We start from the raw sequence: 18468 nt of genomic DNA, 5'->3' as shown, positions 1-18468 counted from the left end.
CTACCGTGGAATGCTACCAGCCACTTCAAGTGCCTGGCGAAGTCTTTGCAGCTTGGACTTCAGCTCCGCTCGAGCCGCGGAGGTGCTGTAGCTCTCGGCAGCGATGAAGGCGACGTCGTCGTCCGACAGGTCGGCCACAAGCTTGGCAGAAAAGAGCTTGAGAGGACCTTCTTTCCCCAGAATGTGTCGCTCCACGACCTGGATGACGACGTTGTCGAGGAAACGCTTCACGGCGACCTTGTAATACGACTTGAGGATGTCATGGATGTCGTATACGGCTTGATCCTCGTTGCTGAGATGGATGGTCTCGGTAAGCATCGAGAGAGAAACGAAGTGATATTGACCGTCAGAGTTGAAACCAACATTTTTGAGGCGAGCTTGGATCCTTTCCAGACGGATTTTGCCGATGTTCTCGGCCAAGTAGTGATTCACCGTCTGCAGGATTCCCTCACGTTCATCCTGCAGGATTCTCTGCAGTTCCTCTTCTGCTCTCGCGAACCCATCGACAATCCGAGGACGAAGGAAAGTCGTGAGCTTGGAACAGACGTCTGGATCTCCGATCACGTTTGGAAAGATATATCCCAGGTACTTTGCAACGACTTCTTTAACTTTGGAGAGATATTCTTCCGTCAAGGGTTTCCAAGGGGTAGATTGCTCGCGGAAAACGTATTCCACCACCATGGGGTTGACCGTCCCAGGCAGTTCTACTCCCTTTGACTCGCGGTAGACGGTTCGGATCCACTCGTAGATATCATCCTCGGGATCCTTGCTCTTCCGCTTGAATTCAGAGTCAAAGTTACCGTCAACGGCCTTAAAAATTCTCTTGTGACCATGAGACATAAATTTCTTGGCAAAGGATTCGTTCAGGTTGCGTATATACAATCTGAGTTTGGATGGATGGCCGGATGCCAAGTTCGCGTCATAGAGCCCATTGAGAGAGTCGCTGACTTGCTTTTGATAGTCGATCGCCATTTTCGTCAAGTACCGGCGCTGTTCGGTGGAAGACTGACGCGATGGCCCATAGCCCTCGAGCTCCTTTTCGGTTTTGGCGGCCAGAGTTTCGATCTCGCTGACTAGCTGGGGAAATTCTTTGCGGATGTGATCCAGAAGCAGCTGTCCAAGGAATGTTTTCAAAGAGTCGATTCCGACTCTCTCCTTGGGAATCATGTTCCACGGTTGGGATTGGAAGAACTTCTTTTCCTGGATGTTGCGTTGCTTCAAAGTGACTCCGTCCAGAATATCCTGAGTCGACCGATTCTTAATCAGAAACTACCCATGCTTGAGGCGTTCAACCGAATTTTGCGCGACGTGAAGAACCTGATTCCAGTCAGTGTCGATCGAAGCCAAATATGTGGTCAATTGCGATTTACCTCTTTCTCGTCGCCAGGCTGCAGAGCATCGCATTTGGTGATCACCCCAACGGTACGAAAGCCGTCTTTGTCGAAGCCTCGTGCAAGGCGAAAGATCTCTTGATTGGAGATGTTGACTCGGGAATCCATAACGGCGCTGTATTCTGTCAGAAAGGCATGCATGGTCACCAAAGTTTCCAAAACTTACAGAATGATGCTCCTTGGGTTCTCCATGTAGTTCGAAATCAGTTCTCGGACAATCTCCAGATCTTCCTTTGTCTGATACTTGGTAGGATCTAGTGTATAACTTAGTGACCTTTCTGCCACGGGAATGGAAGAAACTCACTGTGAAAGAGTCCAGGAACGTCAACAACACTCAGATGGAGCTGCTCCGGGCCAGAGAGCTCAATCTTGAGCACGTCTCCAGAGAACCTTTTCTCAAAGTCCTCGCTCTTTTCAACTCCCGGACCAGGCAGCCCCATGTGCTCAGCGGCCTAGGTCATGTCAGCGTTCTGTTATACCCCAAGGAACTATTCTACCGACCTCATTAACGACTTTCGTAAAAGCATGACCGTCAAATTCATCTTCCGTAAAAGAACGTGAGAAACTCTGGAGATGCTTCTTCGTCGCTTCATCTGCACTCGAGGCAGGAATGATTGACACTTTGACAGAGGACTCGGGCGTGCGACGAAGGACAATTTGCGTTGCGAAACGAGTACAGAGTTCACTGTCGACGGCGAGGGGGAGTTGCGTGATAGCCTGCAGGGTGGATGACTTTCCGCTAGACTGGTCACCCACAACCACGATCTGGATAATTCAGTATCTATTCGTAAATTATAAGAGGTTGCACTGACCTGCGGAATCGAGAGATCCTCGTTGACTCCCAGATCACGCATGCGATCGATGGCATCTAGGATCCGGATGTGCTCTTGGCTGCGAATGCCAATGATGGCCGAGAGCTCAACCTTTTCTTTCGTCATTGTAGCAGAGGTATCTTTGATACTAGAGTTGTGTTTCTGAGTAGAGTTATCCTCACGTGTTGAGTTATTGATGGCAGTGTGATTCTCTTGAGAGGAATGATTGCCTCCAAGTGGCAGATGCAGCTGAGTCTCTTCAGAGGGCGAGTTCTTCTCCAATGGATGATTCGATGCAGGTGGTGAGATGGAGAGAGGAGAAACAGAGGACTGAGAATGAGAACTGCTGTCCATGTCAAGAGAACTACTATCCTCGAGAAGACAGCGATCTTAAATAGAGGAGAAGTGGCACTTGAAAGACTGCAGCCTAGAAGGAGGCAAGCGCAGTCAAATGCTTACTTCAAGGCGAATTGGAGAGAAGTACGCCTGACTGACTGACTGACTAACTGACTGACAGGCTGATATCATCCATGACAATAAGAGCCGTCATATTCAACGTTGGTACAGTACAAACAGGGAATGAGACATTCCATAGGCCAGCAAGCTCTGTCCTCAAAGAAAAAAGCATTTCATTCAAGCCAAATACATGCTTCCATCGGACGCAGCTAGCCGGGATCGACTTCTGACGGATGGGCTAGAAGCATTGCGCCTCGGTGCATGAAAGAACGACAAACACAATGCAGTATAGTGCTTTGTACAGCCTCAGGAAAAGCGCAACAGCAACAATTGTTGCTCTTGATTGATTTGCTGTTTGAGTAATTGCCGCCAAGGCTCACAGGGAGAGAATAGGTAGGAGCTGGGGATGTCGTAGACAAGATCATAGATGAACATGTAGAATCGGCAGATCTGATTGGACAGGACGGGATGACGGCACAGGTGGCTGTGCTCAGCGAATCAGACAGCGAAAAGCCACAGTTGGCAGTCCCTCTGCATTCTGATTGGGCAGATACTCAGTCTGCAGGGTTGGGAATTGCATGCCCCAACAACCTAGTCCTGAAGGCTGAAGACCTATATGCTTATGCTTGTGCTTGTGCTTGTGCTGACAAGTCCTAATTGCAATTAGCCAATCTGTGAACCTGAAATAGGAGGGCTGTTGGAATTAGCTTTGGTTGAACCTCGGCTGTATGGTGTAATAGTCTTTCTTTGTTAGACTCTAGATTTCCATTCTCATTGTCTTTCTTTTATACGTGCAATTTTTCGACCCTTACTATTTATTCATTGGCTATCATATATATAGCACGGTGGTCGAGATCTAGAGGAGGCTGTCAATTATCTATCTACCGTCTATATCCAATTCAAGCGACTGGATAAGGACAGGGTAATCTGCTGGTGATTAATCGCGGGAGAAGGCGGAAAGAGGAAATTCGCTATCCTCCAACGATGGCGGTCGCATCGGTCATTGCATCGAGTCTAGATCTCCTGCGAGACTTGCTCCAGAGCGCATGGTCGCTCACGTCGTGGAAGGCAGTGCTGCTGATCTTCGCGATCGCCAATTGGAAATCGCTGCCGCTGGGATGGCATGTATGTTTGTTCCCTCGCGACCTGATGATGCTGCTGCTGTCTAGGATTTGAGGATTCTTGCTTGTAAATTCGGATCGGGTCGAGCTTGTCTGGCTGACGCGCCTTCGTCCAGTTCCGTATTTTCTATCACTTCTTCAGAAACCTTCGATTCCGGGCAGAGAAGCCCATGATCTTCGATGGGAAACCCCCCGTTGACGCAAAGGGGAGGCCGGCGCACCCCATATTCGGTGCGGCCACCGTCGTCACGCGCACCTCGCTCCTGGAGACGGATTACAACATCCACAAATCCAACAGCACGTATTTCGCCGACCTGGACGTGGCGCGGACCGCACTGGTGTCCCGCCTGTATTCTCCCGGCATGGGCATCGTCAGCCGGGAGCTGGACGAGGAACTGTCGGACGGCAAGCACAAGAAGAAGAAGCTCCCAATGTATATCGCCCTGGGGAGCGTGTACTGCACCTTCAAGCGGGAGCTGAAACCGTACGAAAAGTTCGAGATCCGGTCGCAGATCATCGCCTGGGACGAGAAGTGGCTGTACATGATCAGCTACTTCCTGCGACCGGAGAAGAAGGAGAAGAAGCAGCGCGGCGAGGGTGGTGAGGGACCGACTCTGGCCGCCGTCGCTGTCAGCAAATACGTGATCAAGAAGGGCCGCTTGACCGTCCGGCCTGAGAGAGTCTTTCGGGCCAGCGGATTCCTGCCGCCGCGGCCGGATGGAGCGACGCCTGACACGGTTGGCACACCCGCAAGTGGCCAGGGCATCACCACCGCTGTCGACGGCTCGTCTCCCGTTCATGAGGTGCTGAAGCTGAGCGCGGATCAGGTCCCCGCGCAGGAAGTGCTCGAGCGTCAGCAGAAAGAGAATTCGCAGTCCTGGAATGCGGACGAATGGACCTGGGAGAGGATCGAACAAGAACGACAGCGAGGTCTCGAGATCATCAAGGGCTACAGCACCCTGGATGCCAAGCTCCACGAGCAGTGGGATAATTTATAAAATATCTTGGAAGAAATTTACCATTAAATGGGTTGGATATCAGTATAAATTTTATACCTAGTTTATAATATCATAGTTAGAACCTAGACTAGACTGCCCTTTATATAATGAGCCCGAAATCTAGTTCAATTCAGTACAATTCAAGGGTAAGGACTATGAAGTCTCGAAGGAAACTCAGCTTCACTATTATGTATCAATCTTTATATTCATCTTTTGGACATGAGTCGTAGTATAATACAGGTCGGGCAAAAAATCCTATAAAACAGCCCTGCTGCTCTCACAAAACCAAGTCAATGAGATCATAGGTACAAAGACCCCAAGCCCAAACGCCGAATGTCTATGCTCATCATGACGGAACAAACAACCAATACAAAAAGAAAAAGGCGGCGGCAGACGAAGAGGACAAGAGAGGAGAGATGAACAGGTAGACGCTGATCTGTGGAGAATCGTCGTGCTCTGATCTAGAATGAGCTTTCAGGCGCAAATTTCGTGTTGATAGGAATAAATCACTGCTGTTCGGTCTTCGGCTGTTCGGCCTTCTGCTGCTCGGATTGCTCCTCCTCGGACTTCTCGGATTTCTGCTCTTCCTTTTGCTGCTCTTGCTTCTCGTGCGCGTAAACGGGCTGGTGACGCTGCTTCAGCTTCTGCTCCTCAGCAGCCACCATGTCCTTCCACAGATCCTCGCCCTCGTAGCGCTCGTGATGAGGCTGCTGAGCGACTTGCTTGTTCGCCTCGCGGCCCTTTTTCGCGGCTTCCAAGAGACCTTGGCCCTTGCGCTGGTCGTGAATCTCAAACGCGGCCGAGGCGCACATCACCGCCAGAGTCAGACCCTGGGCATACACACGGGCCTGCACAATCTTCTGCTGACCCGTGAGGTACGGGTTGCGGCCGACGAGGACGAAGGAGCCTATGATACTCGCAATCCACGTAACACCGATGATCTTGTATTTCTCCTCGCGCATGAAGTCGAGCGCCCGGTCCTTGAAGCTCATCCGAGACAGCTCCTGTTGACGCAGCCGCTCCTCGCGGTTCTCGAGATATTGGAGACTCTGGTTTCGGGACGCCTCAAATGACCGCGATGCATGGTCGGCAGCAATAATACCGAAGAAGGTACCGGATGATGTGACAAGGAAAGCCTTCATGGGGATCGTGAGAGAGCGGATGGTGTGGTATCGTCGCGACGCGGCCATGACACCAGCGAAACCGCCGACCAGACCGAGAACACCACCAATAGTGCCGCCTCGGAGGACAGCGCTGGAAAACGACAGTCAGCCAGATTTCCCCTGGAAGTAGAAATTCGAATTGAATTGAATTGAAGATAAAATGGCTGTTGGGATGCCTTACCTGTAGTGAGCGGCTTCCTCTTCCTTAGTCAAGAGCTTCATGTTGGCGTATTGAAAGTATCACCGACAGCGGCTGGGTATCACAGATACGGAGTAGTTGTGCTGAAAGACGCTGCGTGACGGTTAATTGATCGATATCCAAACAGACGGAGAGAGCTCGGCGATCAACTCTATCGAGCTGCTTCCAGTGGGGTGGATGTCTGTCTGTGTGCAGGGAAAGAGGTGGCGGGAGGGTGAGGTCAGCGTTGCAATATATATGTTGTCCCTGTATCCCAAAGCAGAAAGAGTAATCTGGCGAGAAAAAATCTTAGTCAGGCGACGATGAGGTCATGCCCGGTCTCTGCGCCCGGGATTTGCACCACCGAGCCGTCTCCGACTCGCGATATTCTTCCGGAATCGAGCAATTTCGGTCGAGACGGGCGCCCGGCCGGCCACACCGCCTGCCCGGACAGGACAGGGCGGGCTTCGCCTCGGCGCGTGCAGACAGCAGGGATCTGCTGCTTCCCCTCACGCGCGTTGGAGATGTGCCCGGGATGGAAAGCGGTCCCGCACTTTCCCCTCACGACCCCAATTGTCAACTCTCTCGTCATTCTTGTTTTCCTTCGTTTTCTTCGATTGTACAGAGCATTTTCCAGTCTGAGACGAGATGCATGCTCAGCCTCCTACCTAGGCAGCAAGACTGAATAGCCAATGTCTGAATACAGATGGAAACAGCACACATGAGCCAGTCAGATGGCAAACGCCGGATCGCTGACAAAGCGGTGGAAGCTGCTTACTTCGCGGCGTTTGTGATTAGGTAATGCAGAATTGCTGCATCCAGCCACAGTGGCACCGCTGTAGGAGACGAGTCAATGTCGTCATCACTCAGTTTTCTGTCACATTCCATTCTACTCTGTACAACCTAACTAAACTACTAGAGGTCTGCAGCCGATCAAACTCCTAGGTGCTGGATAAGAATAATAATAGAAAACCCTCCTGCTGACATGCCAGAATAAACGACTCGAACACGATCACCCTGATTATCTACCCACAACGCCGGAAATGAAACCAGAACCCTCAAGGCCCAAGCAAATATGTCGAAAGAGGCTCCTTGTCAAAAGCGCCCAAATAAAACAGAAGGATGAAAATGGAAAAAAGGGTAAAGAAAAAGAAGGGTAGGGAGGGAAGACAAGAGAAGAAAGGCGAGAGAGCCAGGCTTGCATGACCCATTCAACTTGTGCAGGAAGTGGTTATCTGCGATCATCTGCGTGAGGCCTTCGAGGCATTCATCTGCCGCGCCTTCATCTTGCGGAAGCGGTCCTCTCCACTGGCTCCCAAAGGACGGGCGAACTTGCTCTCCTGCACTGTCGTCGCGCGCGGCACAACCGTGTATGTGGTATGTCCTGTCTCGCGCCGAGCACGGTTGGCCAGACGAGGTGGAAGGAGCTCTCTGGCACGAGCCTCCGCAGCAGTGGCCTGAGCAGACAGGACTTGTGGACGGTTTGCCAGTTGTCTGGAGTTGAATCATTGTGTTAGCGCTTAGAAGACAAAAGATCTGAATAAATAGGGGTAGGGAAGGACAAGGACATACGTAGGATCAAAGTCGACTTCTTCGTAGACCTTCTTCGAGTAATCATCGCTGCGCTGCAGGATCGGTCTCGTCCACTCGGCCAGCAAACGCTCGGCCATCCGCTTGATTTTCTCCTCTGGCCGCTTGCTCTTCGTGTAGAACACAATCACCTTGCCAATGCCGCTAGCAATAAGTGCTTCCTTGTTGATGGGAAGCTTGGCCAGCGCCTCCATAAGATCGCGCTGGATGTTATACGCCGGCAGAGAACCATCGTCGAGAGGCTCGAGGAAGAACTTGACTGCTTCCAGTAGGTTGATTTCAGGGTCGACCAGACTGTTGACATACTGGTTGCGGTTCAACAACGACACGACCTCCGGTAGCATCTTGAGCTTGTGCATCGCGGGTTTACCCTCCCGACGATTGATGGCATCAAGCTGTGCAGCCTGCGTCATGCGTTTCCGCATCTCTTCAACCTCGGCATCTGCCATCTGTTCCAGGTCCTGTTTCAATCGATCAGCAACACATGACCACACCAACCGGAGCGGAGAGCGTTCGTACAATGCCATCAGCCTTGCGCCTTCGCCTGGATGGCTTCTTGAGAGCTTCGTCCATAGCCCTATCGAGCGCTCTACGGCGTCCTGTCCGTCTCGTCAGCTCTAACTCCTCCCCTACCATCGCTGAACAGCGGGGAACTTACTGGTTGCCGGATCAAGCAACTCCTCATCCTCCGGTGTAGCCTCTCGTTTCTTGCGGGATCCCTTGCCCTCTGCCTCCGCACTGGCGGACTCTCTCAGGCGGCGACTTTTCTTCTCCCTCCGTCCCTCTTTCTTTTTCTTCGGTCGCTCCTCTTCTCCGTCATCGCGTCTCTTGCGCTTGTGTCGGCCAATCAGTTTCAAGTTCTCTTCGTCGATGGCAAGCGTAGGGCGGTCCTCGATGGCGACATCGTCCGGATTGAAGTCCTCGAACTGAGCCTCATCCACTTCAGAGAGGACAGATTCGTCATCGGAAAGATTAGCCTCATCGGCTTTGGGCTCCTCTCCGTCTTTCTCTGCGAGATCCTCCGCTTCTTCATCTTCATGATGGGTGTCCTCGCGAACGACATCCTCAGCGCCGTGCTCTTCGTGCTCCCCATCCACAGCAGCCGCGGGCGAGCCTGGCTGAGGCTCTGGTGAAGCAGACATGACGAAATGTGTGGATCTAAGTAAGACGTCTGTTTTCGAAGAAGAAACAGTCAAAGAGTGATTAGAGAAATGAAAATGTCGCGACTAAGTCGTCCTCCGGCGTTTAGACGCGGTTGGCAAATTCCGCGCACGTCAAGCAGGCCTGAAGGCGCAGAGAGCCGGGGAGAAACCAAAGTCAAAACTGTACAGAGTCGCGAGAATCGAGCAAGCTCTTGAGATAAGGAGGTAGAAAGTAATGAAAGCTGAGAGAGAAGTGAGTGGATTGTGGGGTGGCTGGTCAAAGAGGACGACGTTGCGGCTCCAACAAGAAATTCGGGAGGCAGTCGGAAGTCGCGTTGGTCTGTGCACCCGCTGAAGCTGAGTGCAAGCTTGCTGGGGAAATTATTCACTCGACCTCATCCGCCGTATTGTCTATCAATTTTATTATTATTGGATAGCAACAGTCGTTTATTCTTAAGCCCTCTATTATCTTGACTCGGAAGAATAGACGATTCCTAGCAAATCAAGCAAGATGTTTGCCCCAGGTAATTTTCTCGCTCCTTTTATTCACTGTGTTATTATTTTTTCTCCCGCGCTATTCGGCCCAACTGGGCAAGTCTTGTATACAAACAATACAGACAGAGGCTAACAAAGCTATTCTATTGTTTTACAGGTCACGAACAGCTCTCTAAGGAGGAGATTAAGGTATGCGCCTATACGGATTTCTTGAAACCCCTCGAGCCTACACCGTTCCGTCGACAATTTATACCGATATATTTGCTAACATGAGATGCCCTCCGTCCCAGGCTGGAGAAATCGAGGCGCAGCAGACTATTAAGATGGTCGTCGCTGGTAGCATTTTGCTTTACCTCTGTAAGTGCTATCTTTTCTCGTCAAACTATACAAATCCGACCTGGGAAAGCTAATTGTTACCTGCTTGCTCCAGCTCCTTTCGCCATTGACTTCGTGAAGAAGTTCCTGTGATTCCATCCATCCAAACCCAATATTCAAGGGAGGTATATTCGAGACAACCACAACCACATACAAACTTCCAACAAGCAAATGCGAGCGTGCATTACATAGACGGCTTGCTTCGCTTTTTTTTTCTGTGATCCATGTCACGTCTATCGGGCCGCCAGAGCAAAAATGGTCTTGATGCCTCTTTTTTAATTGTTTAGAGGACTCCACAAGTGGATCTTCAACACATGCATGTATTATTAATAGGATATCTTTAGCTTTAGCATGAGAATCATGGTATGACGTTTATTTCTTTTGTTTAAGGCTCAAAACCCGACGACCTGACAATACCAGCTCGTTCCCCAAAACGCCTGTTCCCTTGGTAATGGATCACTCGTCAAAAGAAGAAAAAAAAAGAAACCAAGATTTCTTCATAAACTAATCACCATGGAAAAAAGAAAATTCCGGGAGAAATAAGACAGAAATTGAAGAAGAAGAAATAAACTCGAGAAGAAAGGATCCAAAGCCTCACTAGACAGGACTTTCAACCATTACCTCTACGTTAATTACCGGCTGAGCCGCCGGCAGACTTCTCGAATTCTTCAAAATCCTTCCGAACCGCCTCCAGCTCCTTGTGCAAATGCTGGATCTGAGAAGCATAATCCTCCAAGACCTGTGTTCATTGTTAGCTTCCATCAAGGACTTCCATGCCTAGGCCTTTTTTGAAAGGGGGTAGTCATGCCGTACCTTTTTCGCAGTCTTCACAACAGATTCATCGAGCGCTTCGTCCGCTTCTGTCGCTGCGCCGGGGCCAGCCCTTTCAATTTCCGCCTGCAATCGCTTGGAATGCTCACGAATGGCAAGCATTCTTGCCCAGATCTCCTCTGCCCGTCCAGTGATTGATGGATCAAAGACAGCACGCTCCAATTGAAGTAGTTTCTTCTTCAGCTCCTCCTCTGCGTCGTCCATAGCGTAGCCCCGATTTCGCAGCACCTGGGTCTTTGCAGCAAGAGAGAGGCAACGCTGGCTCAGGACAAGATGTTTGCGCCGACAGTCAGCGATCTTGACCGAGATTTTAAGGTCATGGCGAGAAAGCAGGTCTGTAAGGCACTTGTTGATCTCGTGAAGGCGAATCTGCATCATGGTAAGGAAATCCTTCTGCCTCTGTGCGCGCTTCCCGAGCTCCCAGAACCCTTTCACGAGGACCGGGACATAGCCAGCATTGGGTCTTTCTCGTAAAGCTTCCTCCCATTTGTTCTCATCGTCGTCGGGGCCTGGCTGGTAGAATGGCGATTGCTCTTCACCAACATAGTTGTACAGATATGTTCGGAAGGGTGACGATCGGTTGATAGGCTCCCATTTGTCCTTGACGATCAACATCTGCATGGGCACCGTTCTATGGACTATTCCACGACGTCAGTTGTGGCTTCGCGTGAATACAATGAGGAAAGACTTACCTCCAGTAATCGCACGACCTGGCGACCATAGCGACGAACCCAAATTCTGCTGTTGACCCACACTCTGCCCTAATTGAGGCTGTTGTTGCGCCTGCTGCTGTTGACCACCAAAAAGAGAAGATCCTCCAAAGAGTGAGTGCTGTTGCGGTTGCTGCTGCTGCTGCGTGGTGGTGCTCGTTCCCCCAAACAGTCCACCACCTTGCTGCTGCTGTTGGGGTTGTTGTTGCTGTCCGAATCCGCCAAAGAGACTCCCTTGCGGTTTCTGCTGCGTGCTTGATCCAAACAATCCTGTCGATTGCGGCTGATTCTGAGTCTGAGTAGACGCGCCGAATAACCCCGACTGCTGCTGCTGGTTCTGATTCTGCGTCGACGCCCCAAACAAACCTCCAGTTTGTTGCGGTTGTGACGTTGTTGTGGAACCGAACAGCCCAGTACCACCACTCTGCTGATTTTGCGTCGACCCGAACAGGCCTGTTCCAGCAGGTTTGTTCTGCGTAGAGCCGAAAAGTCCACCCCCGCTCTGCTGGTTCTGCTGATTCTGCTGGGTCCCTGTGGTGCTCGAGCCAAAGCCGCCAAACAGGCTGGGTTTGTTCGCAGTATTGCCAAAGAGGCTACCAGACTGCGATTGCTGGTTCTGGTTCTGGTTCCCGAACAGAGACATCGTGGCTGGCTGTTCTAAAAGGTAAAGAGAGAATAAAGTACAACCAGATCGATCGAGGACAACAGAATCGCGACTGAGGCAATGCGAGCTGAAGCGCCACTTAGAAAGGCAAAATCTAAAGAATGACTAATTCAGAGCCCGCATGACAAGAAAGAAGAGGGATCTGTCAAGGAAGGAAGTTCGATCCCTTGGGCACTGGTGTCTGGGGTCAACAACCGCAGCAGCGCGGTAACCGTAATTGACTTCTTCGGTGCTTTGTTTTTTGATCGCCAAAGCGGTGAATTGCAGCGTTTCGCGGGACACCAGAACACGTGACTTTGCAGTAAATCAAACACATCACTTCAATAGGACAATAAAACATAAATGATTCCTAATAGAATCTCAGAGATACAAAGATAGATAGCAATATTTTTTTCAATTCAAAAGCTAGACTCCTAGACTTAGCGTGCTAGCACAGCAGTACCTCGAAGTATCATTATTATGTAAGCAGTATACTGGCCGAAAAGCTGCGCGGAAACGGACGGACCAATCAGAAAGCGGGCGAAAGAACTGACCTCGACTTCGCAGCTCATCCTCCGTCTCCGGCTCGATCCTAGATTCAATTGAGCAGACAGCGAGCGACCAGCAACACCGCCAAGATGTCGAGAAGGCAGCCCCAGTATGAGCCTCATTCGTGCCTTGCAAGTTAGCCTCTCAATTGCTAATCATGCCGTCGTGCCCAGGTTCAACCAGCACCTCCTCTACGACACGACTCCGATGCCCGATGACATCCCGAAGGTGCAGGAGATCGGTGCCACCTCTGCCCCGCTGCTGAGCGCGTCCTTCTTCATTGGCGACCGCTGCCGGGCCTACAACGATGACTACATGAAGTGCAAGGAGGAGGCCAAAGGACGGGGCGAGCTGGAATGCTTGAAGGAGGGTCGAAAGGTCACTCGTTGCGCTGCGAGCGTGTATGTCCTGTCTTGCCTGCCTCAGAGACATCGCAGATATCACTTCGGAGAGAATTAGCTGACCGTGGGATTGGAACAATTCCAGGATCAAGGACATCAACACGCACTGCTTGAAGCAGTTCAACGCACACTGGGAGTGCCTCGAGAACAACAACCACCACCTCTGGGAGTGTCGGAAGCCGGAGATGGAATTGAACAACTGTGTGTTTGAGAAGCTGGTACGCAGTGGCCGTGTTTTCTCCCTCAATTTATAATATTGCATGCGCTGACGTGGACAACACAGGGATTGAAGAAGGTCATCCCCGGAACCCCAGAGGGTGAGACCCCAATTCACCTGCGGCCAAAGCAGCTCTACGCACAATACCCTGGACCGCAATACTAGATGCACATATCCTCTAAAACATGAATTTTCTTTTATTTTTTTCCCCACGTGAAGGTCGTTTGTGTAAATATAAGCATCAGGAATGATCACTGGTTGTTTTTTTCCAGACTTGAATGAGTCTTTATGCTTGAGGAAGAGACAGTTATTTTCCCATTTCTCAACCTTGAATTACTGCCAAAAAAAATCCGAGAGCATGCCTCTATTGATATAACAAAGCCTGCGCAAGACGAGGACAATGCCGCATACTCAATGACCCGAGGATGTTTCAATGCAGTTAGTTCTAAATGGAATCGATGCGGCTTCCTCTCCTCGATTCCAATTCTTTCACTTTCTTTGAATACTCCAGTTGTAATGTACAGTACATACATACCGAGAGTGAACTTCATCGCCAGCAAGAGACTCACTCGACAGATAGATCCGCCAATCCCATGATTGATGGCCCTCTAAGTGACCGATGAAATAGAACACAGAACGAAAGACAGAGCAACTTGCGTGTCTATCTATATACGACATAGCTAGCTTGAAATCCTTCTCTCGACCAAACAAGTAGTACCTCTACCAATAGATTGATTATATATCTGTGTTTTTTGAAGTCAAAGAAAGAAGCAAGCAAGCAAGCAATGTCAATTGCTACGTGCTAAGTGCTAGGTATTTATCAATTAGATAAGTCTTCACGACGGTATACTACCTAGATATCTTAAAAGGTAGGTAGGTAATAGAGGTGAAGTTAGGAATCGATTGTAATATTTGTCCTGTACTGTCCATGGATGCTTTGTGGGGAAAGCCGCGGGGTAAATGAAGAAATGAAGATCGGGTACGGAGTCGAATAAATATATATTGTGCGAGCGCCTGCTGTATGATACAGACATTGTTCGAATCCAAAGCGAAAAGAAAGAAAAAAAAAAGAACAAAAAGAAAGAGACGTATTTAAGAAAGCTCGCAAACAATTACACTATTAGCTTGATACCTTATTTTATTATCTCAAGCCAAGAGCAGATATAGATATAGATCTTCAGCTCAGTATCTCCGCTTTCAAACGTAATAAACATTCACGCCATTACTGACAAAGATATAACTACATCAGCTAGAATTAGACAAAAAGAATGTATCTACCTAAGTTCTTCCAATGACATTTCTAACCCAGTAAGCCTTCAGCCTTCATGACATAGCATTAAGATGAAATGGTGCCAGTATATCTCCTATAACTCCGAGTACATGCTAGCCTCCCAGTACGTTGACGTTGCATCGACATTAATAAACAAAACAGCAAACAATACACGAAAATGACAACAAATGTTACCTTCCAGAGGCCCGGATGATATATCCACAAAAAGATGCTTTCGGTGCGAGAGAGAGCTTCCTCACGGCAGTGATGGCAGTCGAGGGAGCCGTTTCGGTAGCCTCAGCCGTGTTAATCGAGTTTTCAGCTCCACAAGGCCCGCCTTCACTTTCTGCTCGAGTCGGCGATCGCCTTTCATTCTCAGCCATATCAACACAATGACCAAGAGCGTCATGTCCCAGAGGATCTGCCTCATGGCGACCCAGAAAAGCCACTTCAGCCACGCCCACAAACTCGACCGACGGCGGCTGGAGACTGCGCGCGATTCCATCTGCTCCCGTAATGCGGCTATCTCGGCGGTCATCTTCGTCAAGGCCTGCTCGACTCGCCGCCTCCATTTACGACTGGATATATCTCTCTGCGGCCCGCGCCCCGTCCTCCCCGTTCTTCGGCCGTGTGGCATATTGTCATCGTCTTCCTCGTCTTCATCGTAGGGAACGTCCCTAGCCTCTTCATAGTTCTCTTCTTCATCCTCATCCTCTGAATCCTGCATTTCCTCCTCTTCCGGCTGACTCACAGGACTGAGGACCCGCAGTCTCGAGTCTCTTCTGGCATAAACCGCCAGATCTTCATCACCATCGTCGTTTGGGTTCCGTCGACTCATGCGACTATCGATACTTCCGTAGTGCGGTTGCGGTTGTAGCCCGGACGCTATCGGCATACTCACAGGCTGCATCGGACTGGAGGAGGAGGATGTCGAAGTATTTGACTTGACTTGATCCCAGACAAACTCAAGCTCGGATACAAGCTCGCGAGCCTCAGCAGTCTGCGACGCATATCGATGCATCGTATCGATCAAGGTCGTGATGTATCGCCGTTTCGCTTCGGTACGGGAAAGACCTCGTTGCGCGTACCACGCATCCCTAGGTCGAAATCGAAAAGAATACGTCAGGGAAGAGTTTTATTCACGACTGTAGCATCCGATTATTTACCATTTTTCGCGTTCGGCTTGAACATCCGGCCCGTCCCCAACTGGACGATCCATGATCCCTTCGACATCTCCTTCTGCGAATGTCGACAACCAGAATTAGTCCGGGCGCCCGATTTCTCTAAATATCAATAGAACCAGAGCCCTACCCATGCTCTGTTTGTATAATCCATAGAGTTTTAGCCGCTCCGCCGCCGGTGGTCTGGAGGTGCCCGTCCGCGGGATCTTCTTGACCGTGTTGAGAGCATGGACGAAGACTCGATCTATGATATCATCCCTGGTAAGCCTATGGACCAACAAGCTCCGGATAGAAACACAATATAGAACCTTGGTGGTCCCAAAACTGTCAAGAGACCATATCTGAAATGACACATACCGACGGAATCCGACATTGTGAGTTAAGATACTCCTCCCCCCTCTTCATCAGATTGAGTGCTGGTGCGACCCGCACAACCGGCCACAAGATGTGGCAGTGGAGTCAGTATTAATACAATTTTTTTAAAAAATAATGGCACTGGAGAAGGAGAGGATAAGAAATATGTAGGATATCAAATAAAAAAGGGACAGAAATCGGGCAAAAATAAGAGAGGAATTTGAGGAGATCTTGTCTCCGACGCTGCTCTTCTCCCCTCGGTTGACAGGCACGCGACAGACGCAATGAGAGAGCACCACAGCGATCGCAAAGGCAGTCCTATTTCGCACTGGCAATTGGACTCTGGGAAGAATTGGACAGAGGCCCGATCAGGAGCCTGACTGCAGGGCCGAACGTGGCGTGGAGGGGGATGGCACTCGTGAAGGACAACCTTGGACCGCGGCTGTTTCGCTGCTTCCTTACCACTTTTGGCATTGATGGGACCCGCCCACGCTGGCCGTGCGGAGTAGCCGTTCAGTCCCGACCCGCAGCACGCCTGAGGAATCGATGAGGCAGAGTGATTTGTCGCTGTGTTTCTCCTCATGCGCCTGCAATATCGTCACACCGAGACAGGGGCAGACCAAAAGAAAACGTTCAGTTTTCGAATATTCTCTCACTTCGTCAGTAGGTATTAGAAATTCTGCAAAGCGCAGTTCAACAGTCGATTACGAGCCTGGGCTACGCAATACTATTCACGAGAACTCTAGCATCTATTCACCACTTAAGGTCTTTCTTAAGGCCTTTCTTGTCGACTTTCATTCAAATGAGGGCTTAGCTTTTTGGTTCTTGTATGTTACACACAAGTTGAGATCGTTCCCCCCATCACATGCTGTTTCATTATCACCGAAGCTCTCCCATAGATACCGATTGTGTTGGACAGTTCGAGAGAATTGCACCGCATGCAGCGCTGAGCAAAGAAGACACAAGAAATGTGAGAACCCCAGGCCAGGGAAACTACCGGGCAAAGAGAGATATACAGAAGAGAACAACTCGGAGAGAGGCAGTCAATCTGAACGAGAGCAAGGACAAATAAGCGTATCTCATCTCGTGCCCGGGGATTTTCCCACCAGATTTCCATGCCACACAAGTCCTATTCCTTTTGTTCAAGCAGAGCCAGATAGAAAACAAATTATGAAAATAACTTGAAAGCATAACGCACAGCCATGGCCCAACCCTTTCAACTGGTCAAAGCTGAACGCCAGTGCCCCCTAAACGAGATGAAGATGAAGAACAATTTGTGGTCTGTGCATCCGACATACCCATGCCATCGCAGATCTCCGTACTAAACCAAAGGAAGAGAGAGAGAGAAAGATCAAAGTACGCAAGCCTCCCAGACATAAATTCTCATATACGGTGGCATTTCGAACCCATTCATATGCGAGGCTAGGCCATAGAACATGCAAACATCGGGTCAAAACACCACGTGGCCGAGTCAAGAAGCCAGAGACCACTTAAGTCTGCGCAGGCACACCGGTAGCTTGAGAAGCACCACGACCGCCTCGCAAAGCACCTCGTCCGCGATTGTTGTAACTCCGGTTGTAGCCACTGCGGCCCCTGGATCCTCCGTAGTTCCTCCCTCTGCCACGGTTCCGGTAGCTGCCGCGATAGCCATCCACGCTTCCTTGACCAAAAGTCTCGATATTCTTCTTTTCCTCTTCCCCGCGTCGCTCACGAGGCCTGATACCCTCTTCCCGATCGCGAATTTCACTGGAGATGTTGTCAAAAAAGGACGAGGCCTTGTTGTAAGCAGGTCCAGGTGCAGTCGGGACGGGAATCGTTTCTTTGGCGCCTTCGGTACCAGCCCCGTTGGCATCCTTCTCCTCGGACTCGCGCATGGGGGATCCAGACGCAATGGCTTCCTTCACCAGATCTTGCTTGTTGAACTTGGCATTCGCAGATTCAAAATCAAAGTCGGTATCAGGGACCTCAATCTTCTTAGCGGGGGCGTGATGCTGATTGCGATGACTTCCACGACCGCCTCGCGGACCCTGACCACGATGGCCCCGGTTTCCATCGTATGTTTTCAAGTCATTCAGTTTCTTGGTAACCGTCTCGACATTGGCATCGTTCTGTTGTGCCTTCTTCTGGGCATTTGGCTGAGGAAGTTTCGCCATCGCAGCGGCGACAGCCGCGGTTGCAGCACGAGCAGCTTCCGTAATGGCTGCTTGCGCCGTGCCCTGAGATGCCGTGGCCTGAGTAGTCGCACCTCCAGCGACACTAGCAACAGACTGAGTGGCAGCAGCTGTCGTGGCCGGCTTGGTGGTAGGATTAGAGATCGGAATGGCTGGCACAAATCGATCGTTCTTGGGGCCGGATGGTGGCGCCTTAGACGGCGTCTGAGGAGTTGCTGTTGCTGACGAGGAGGCAGGGGCTGGTCCTGGTCCTGCTTTTGTGGTAGCTACATTCGGCGCAGCAGCGGGGGCAGTAGTCCCTTGTGTAGCTTCGGATACGGAGGGTTTGGTGTCGACAGGCGGGATTGGACCATTCTGCGCTGCAGCAGGAACAGGGGTCGCACTCTTGCTAGCTGGTTTGCTGCTAACCTTTTCAGTGAC

The 18468-nt window shown here is 50.5% G+C and overlaps 8 protein-coding genes across 8 annotated transcripts; 2 read left to right on the top strand and 6 right to left on the bottom strand.

Moving 5' to 3' along the window:
- On the bottom strand, positions 1-2557 carry T310_6760 (Interferon-induced GTP-binding protein Mx; the record flags this gene model as incomplete). Its single annotated transcript, XM_013470430.1, has 6 exons — positions 1-1269; positions 1371-1506; positions 1558-1645; positions 1696-1843; positions 1893-2156; positions 2204-2557. The coding sequence occupies 6 exons, from the start codon at positions 2555-2557 to the stop codon at positions 1-3; spliced, it is 2259 nt and encodes a 752-aa protein (XP_013325884.1).
- Positions 2558-3643: 1086 nt separating this feature from the next.
- T310_6759 (Uncharacterized protein) lies at positions 3644-4778 on the top strand (the record flags this gene model as incomplete). Its single annotated transcript, XM_013470429.1, has 2 exons — positions 3644-3784; positions 3897-4778. The coding sequence occupies 2 exons, from the start codon at positions 3644-3646 to the stop codon at positions 4776-4778; spliced, it is 1023 nt and encodes a 340-aa protein (XP_013325883.1).
- Positions 4779-5284: 506 nt separating this feature from the next.
- On the bottom strand, positions 5285-6163 carry T310_6758 (Mitochondrial hypoxia responsive domain protein; the record flags this gene model as incomplete). Its single annotated transcript, XM_013470428.1, has 2 exons — positions 5285-6032; positions 6123-6163. The coding sequence occupies 2 exons, from the start codon at positions 6161-6163 to the stop codon at positions 5285-5287; spliced, it is 789 nt and encodes a 262-aa protein (XP_013325882.1).
- A 1197-nt stretch (positions 6164-7360) lies between these two features.
- T310_6757 (Transcriptional elongation factor Iws1) lies at positions 7361-8851 on the bottom strand (the record flags this gene model as incomplete). The annotated part of the gene is made up of 4 exons (XM_013470427.1): positions 7361-7613; positions 7692-8170; positions 8229-8308; positions 8368-8851. The coding sequence occupies 4 exons, from the start codon at positions 8849-8851 to the stop codon at positions 7361-7363; spliced, it is 1296 nt and encodes a 431-aa protein (XP_013325881.1).
- Positions 8852-10349: 1498 nt separating this feature from the next.
- Positions 10350-11905, bottom strand: T310_6756 (Nucleoporin; the record flags this gene model as incomplete). The annotated part of the gene is made up of 3 exons (XM_013470426.1): positions 10350-10460; positions 10535-11190; positions 11245-11905. The coding sequence occupies 3 exons, from the start codon at positions 11903-11905 to the stop codon at positions 10350-10352; spliced, it is 1428 nt and encodes a 475-aa protein (XP_013325880.1).
- Positions 11906-12565: 660 nt separating this feature from the next.
- On the top strand, positions 12566-13237 carry T310_6755 (NADH:ubiquinone reductase (H(+)-translocating); the record flags this gene model as incomplete). The annotated part of the gene is made up of 3 exons (XM_013470425.1): positions 12566-12855; positions 12941-13073; positions 13139-13237. The coding sequence occupies 3 exons, from the start codon at positions 12566-12568 to the stop codon at positions 13235-13237; spliced, it is 522 nt and encodes a 173-aa protein (XP_013325879.1).
- A 1361-nt stretch (positions 13238-14598) lies between these two features.
- T310_6754 (uncharacterized protein) lies at positions 14599-15896 on the bottom strand (the record flags this gene model as incomplete). The annotated part of the gene is made up of 3 exons (XM_013470424.1): positions 14599-15416; positions 15509-15625; positions 15881-15896. 3 exons carry the CDS (start codon positions 15894-15896, stop codon positions 14599-14601), a joined length of 951 nt encoding a protein of 316 aa, XP_013325878.1.
- Positions 15897-17367: 1471 nt separating this feature from the next.
- Positions 17368-18468, bottom strand: T310_6753 (G2/M phase checkpoint control protein Sum2; the record flags this gene model as incomplete). The annotated part of the gene is made up of 1 exon (XM_013470423.1): positions 17368-18468. A coding segment is annotated over one exon (1101 nt), but the record flags the coding sequence as incomplete, so codon positions are not given.

The sequence above is a fragment of the Rasamsonia emersonii genome, assembly GCF_000968595.1.
Source record: "Rasamsonia emersonii CBS 393.64 chromosome Unknown ctg1118621760444, whole genome shotgun sequence".
Classification (NCBI taxonomy): Eukaryota; Fungi; Ascomycota; class Eurotiomycetes; order Eurotiales; family Trichocomaceae; genus Rasamsonia; species Rasamsonia emersonii.
The sequence above is the reverse complement of the archived record's forward strand: the minus strand, read 5'-3'. Positions and strand labels throughout refer to the sequence as shown.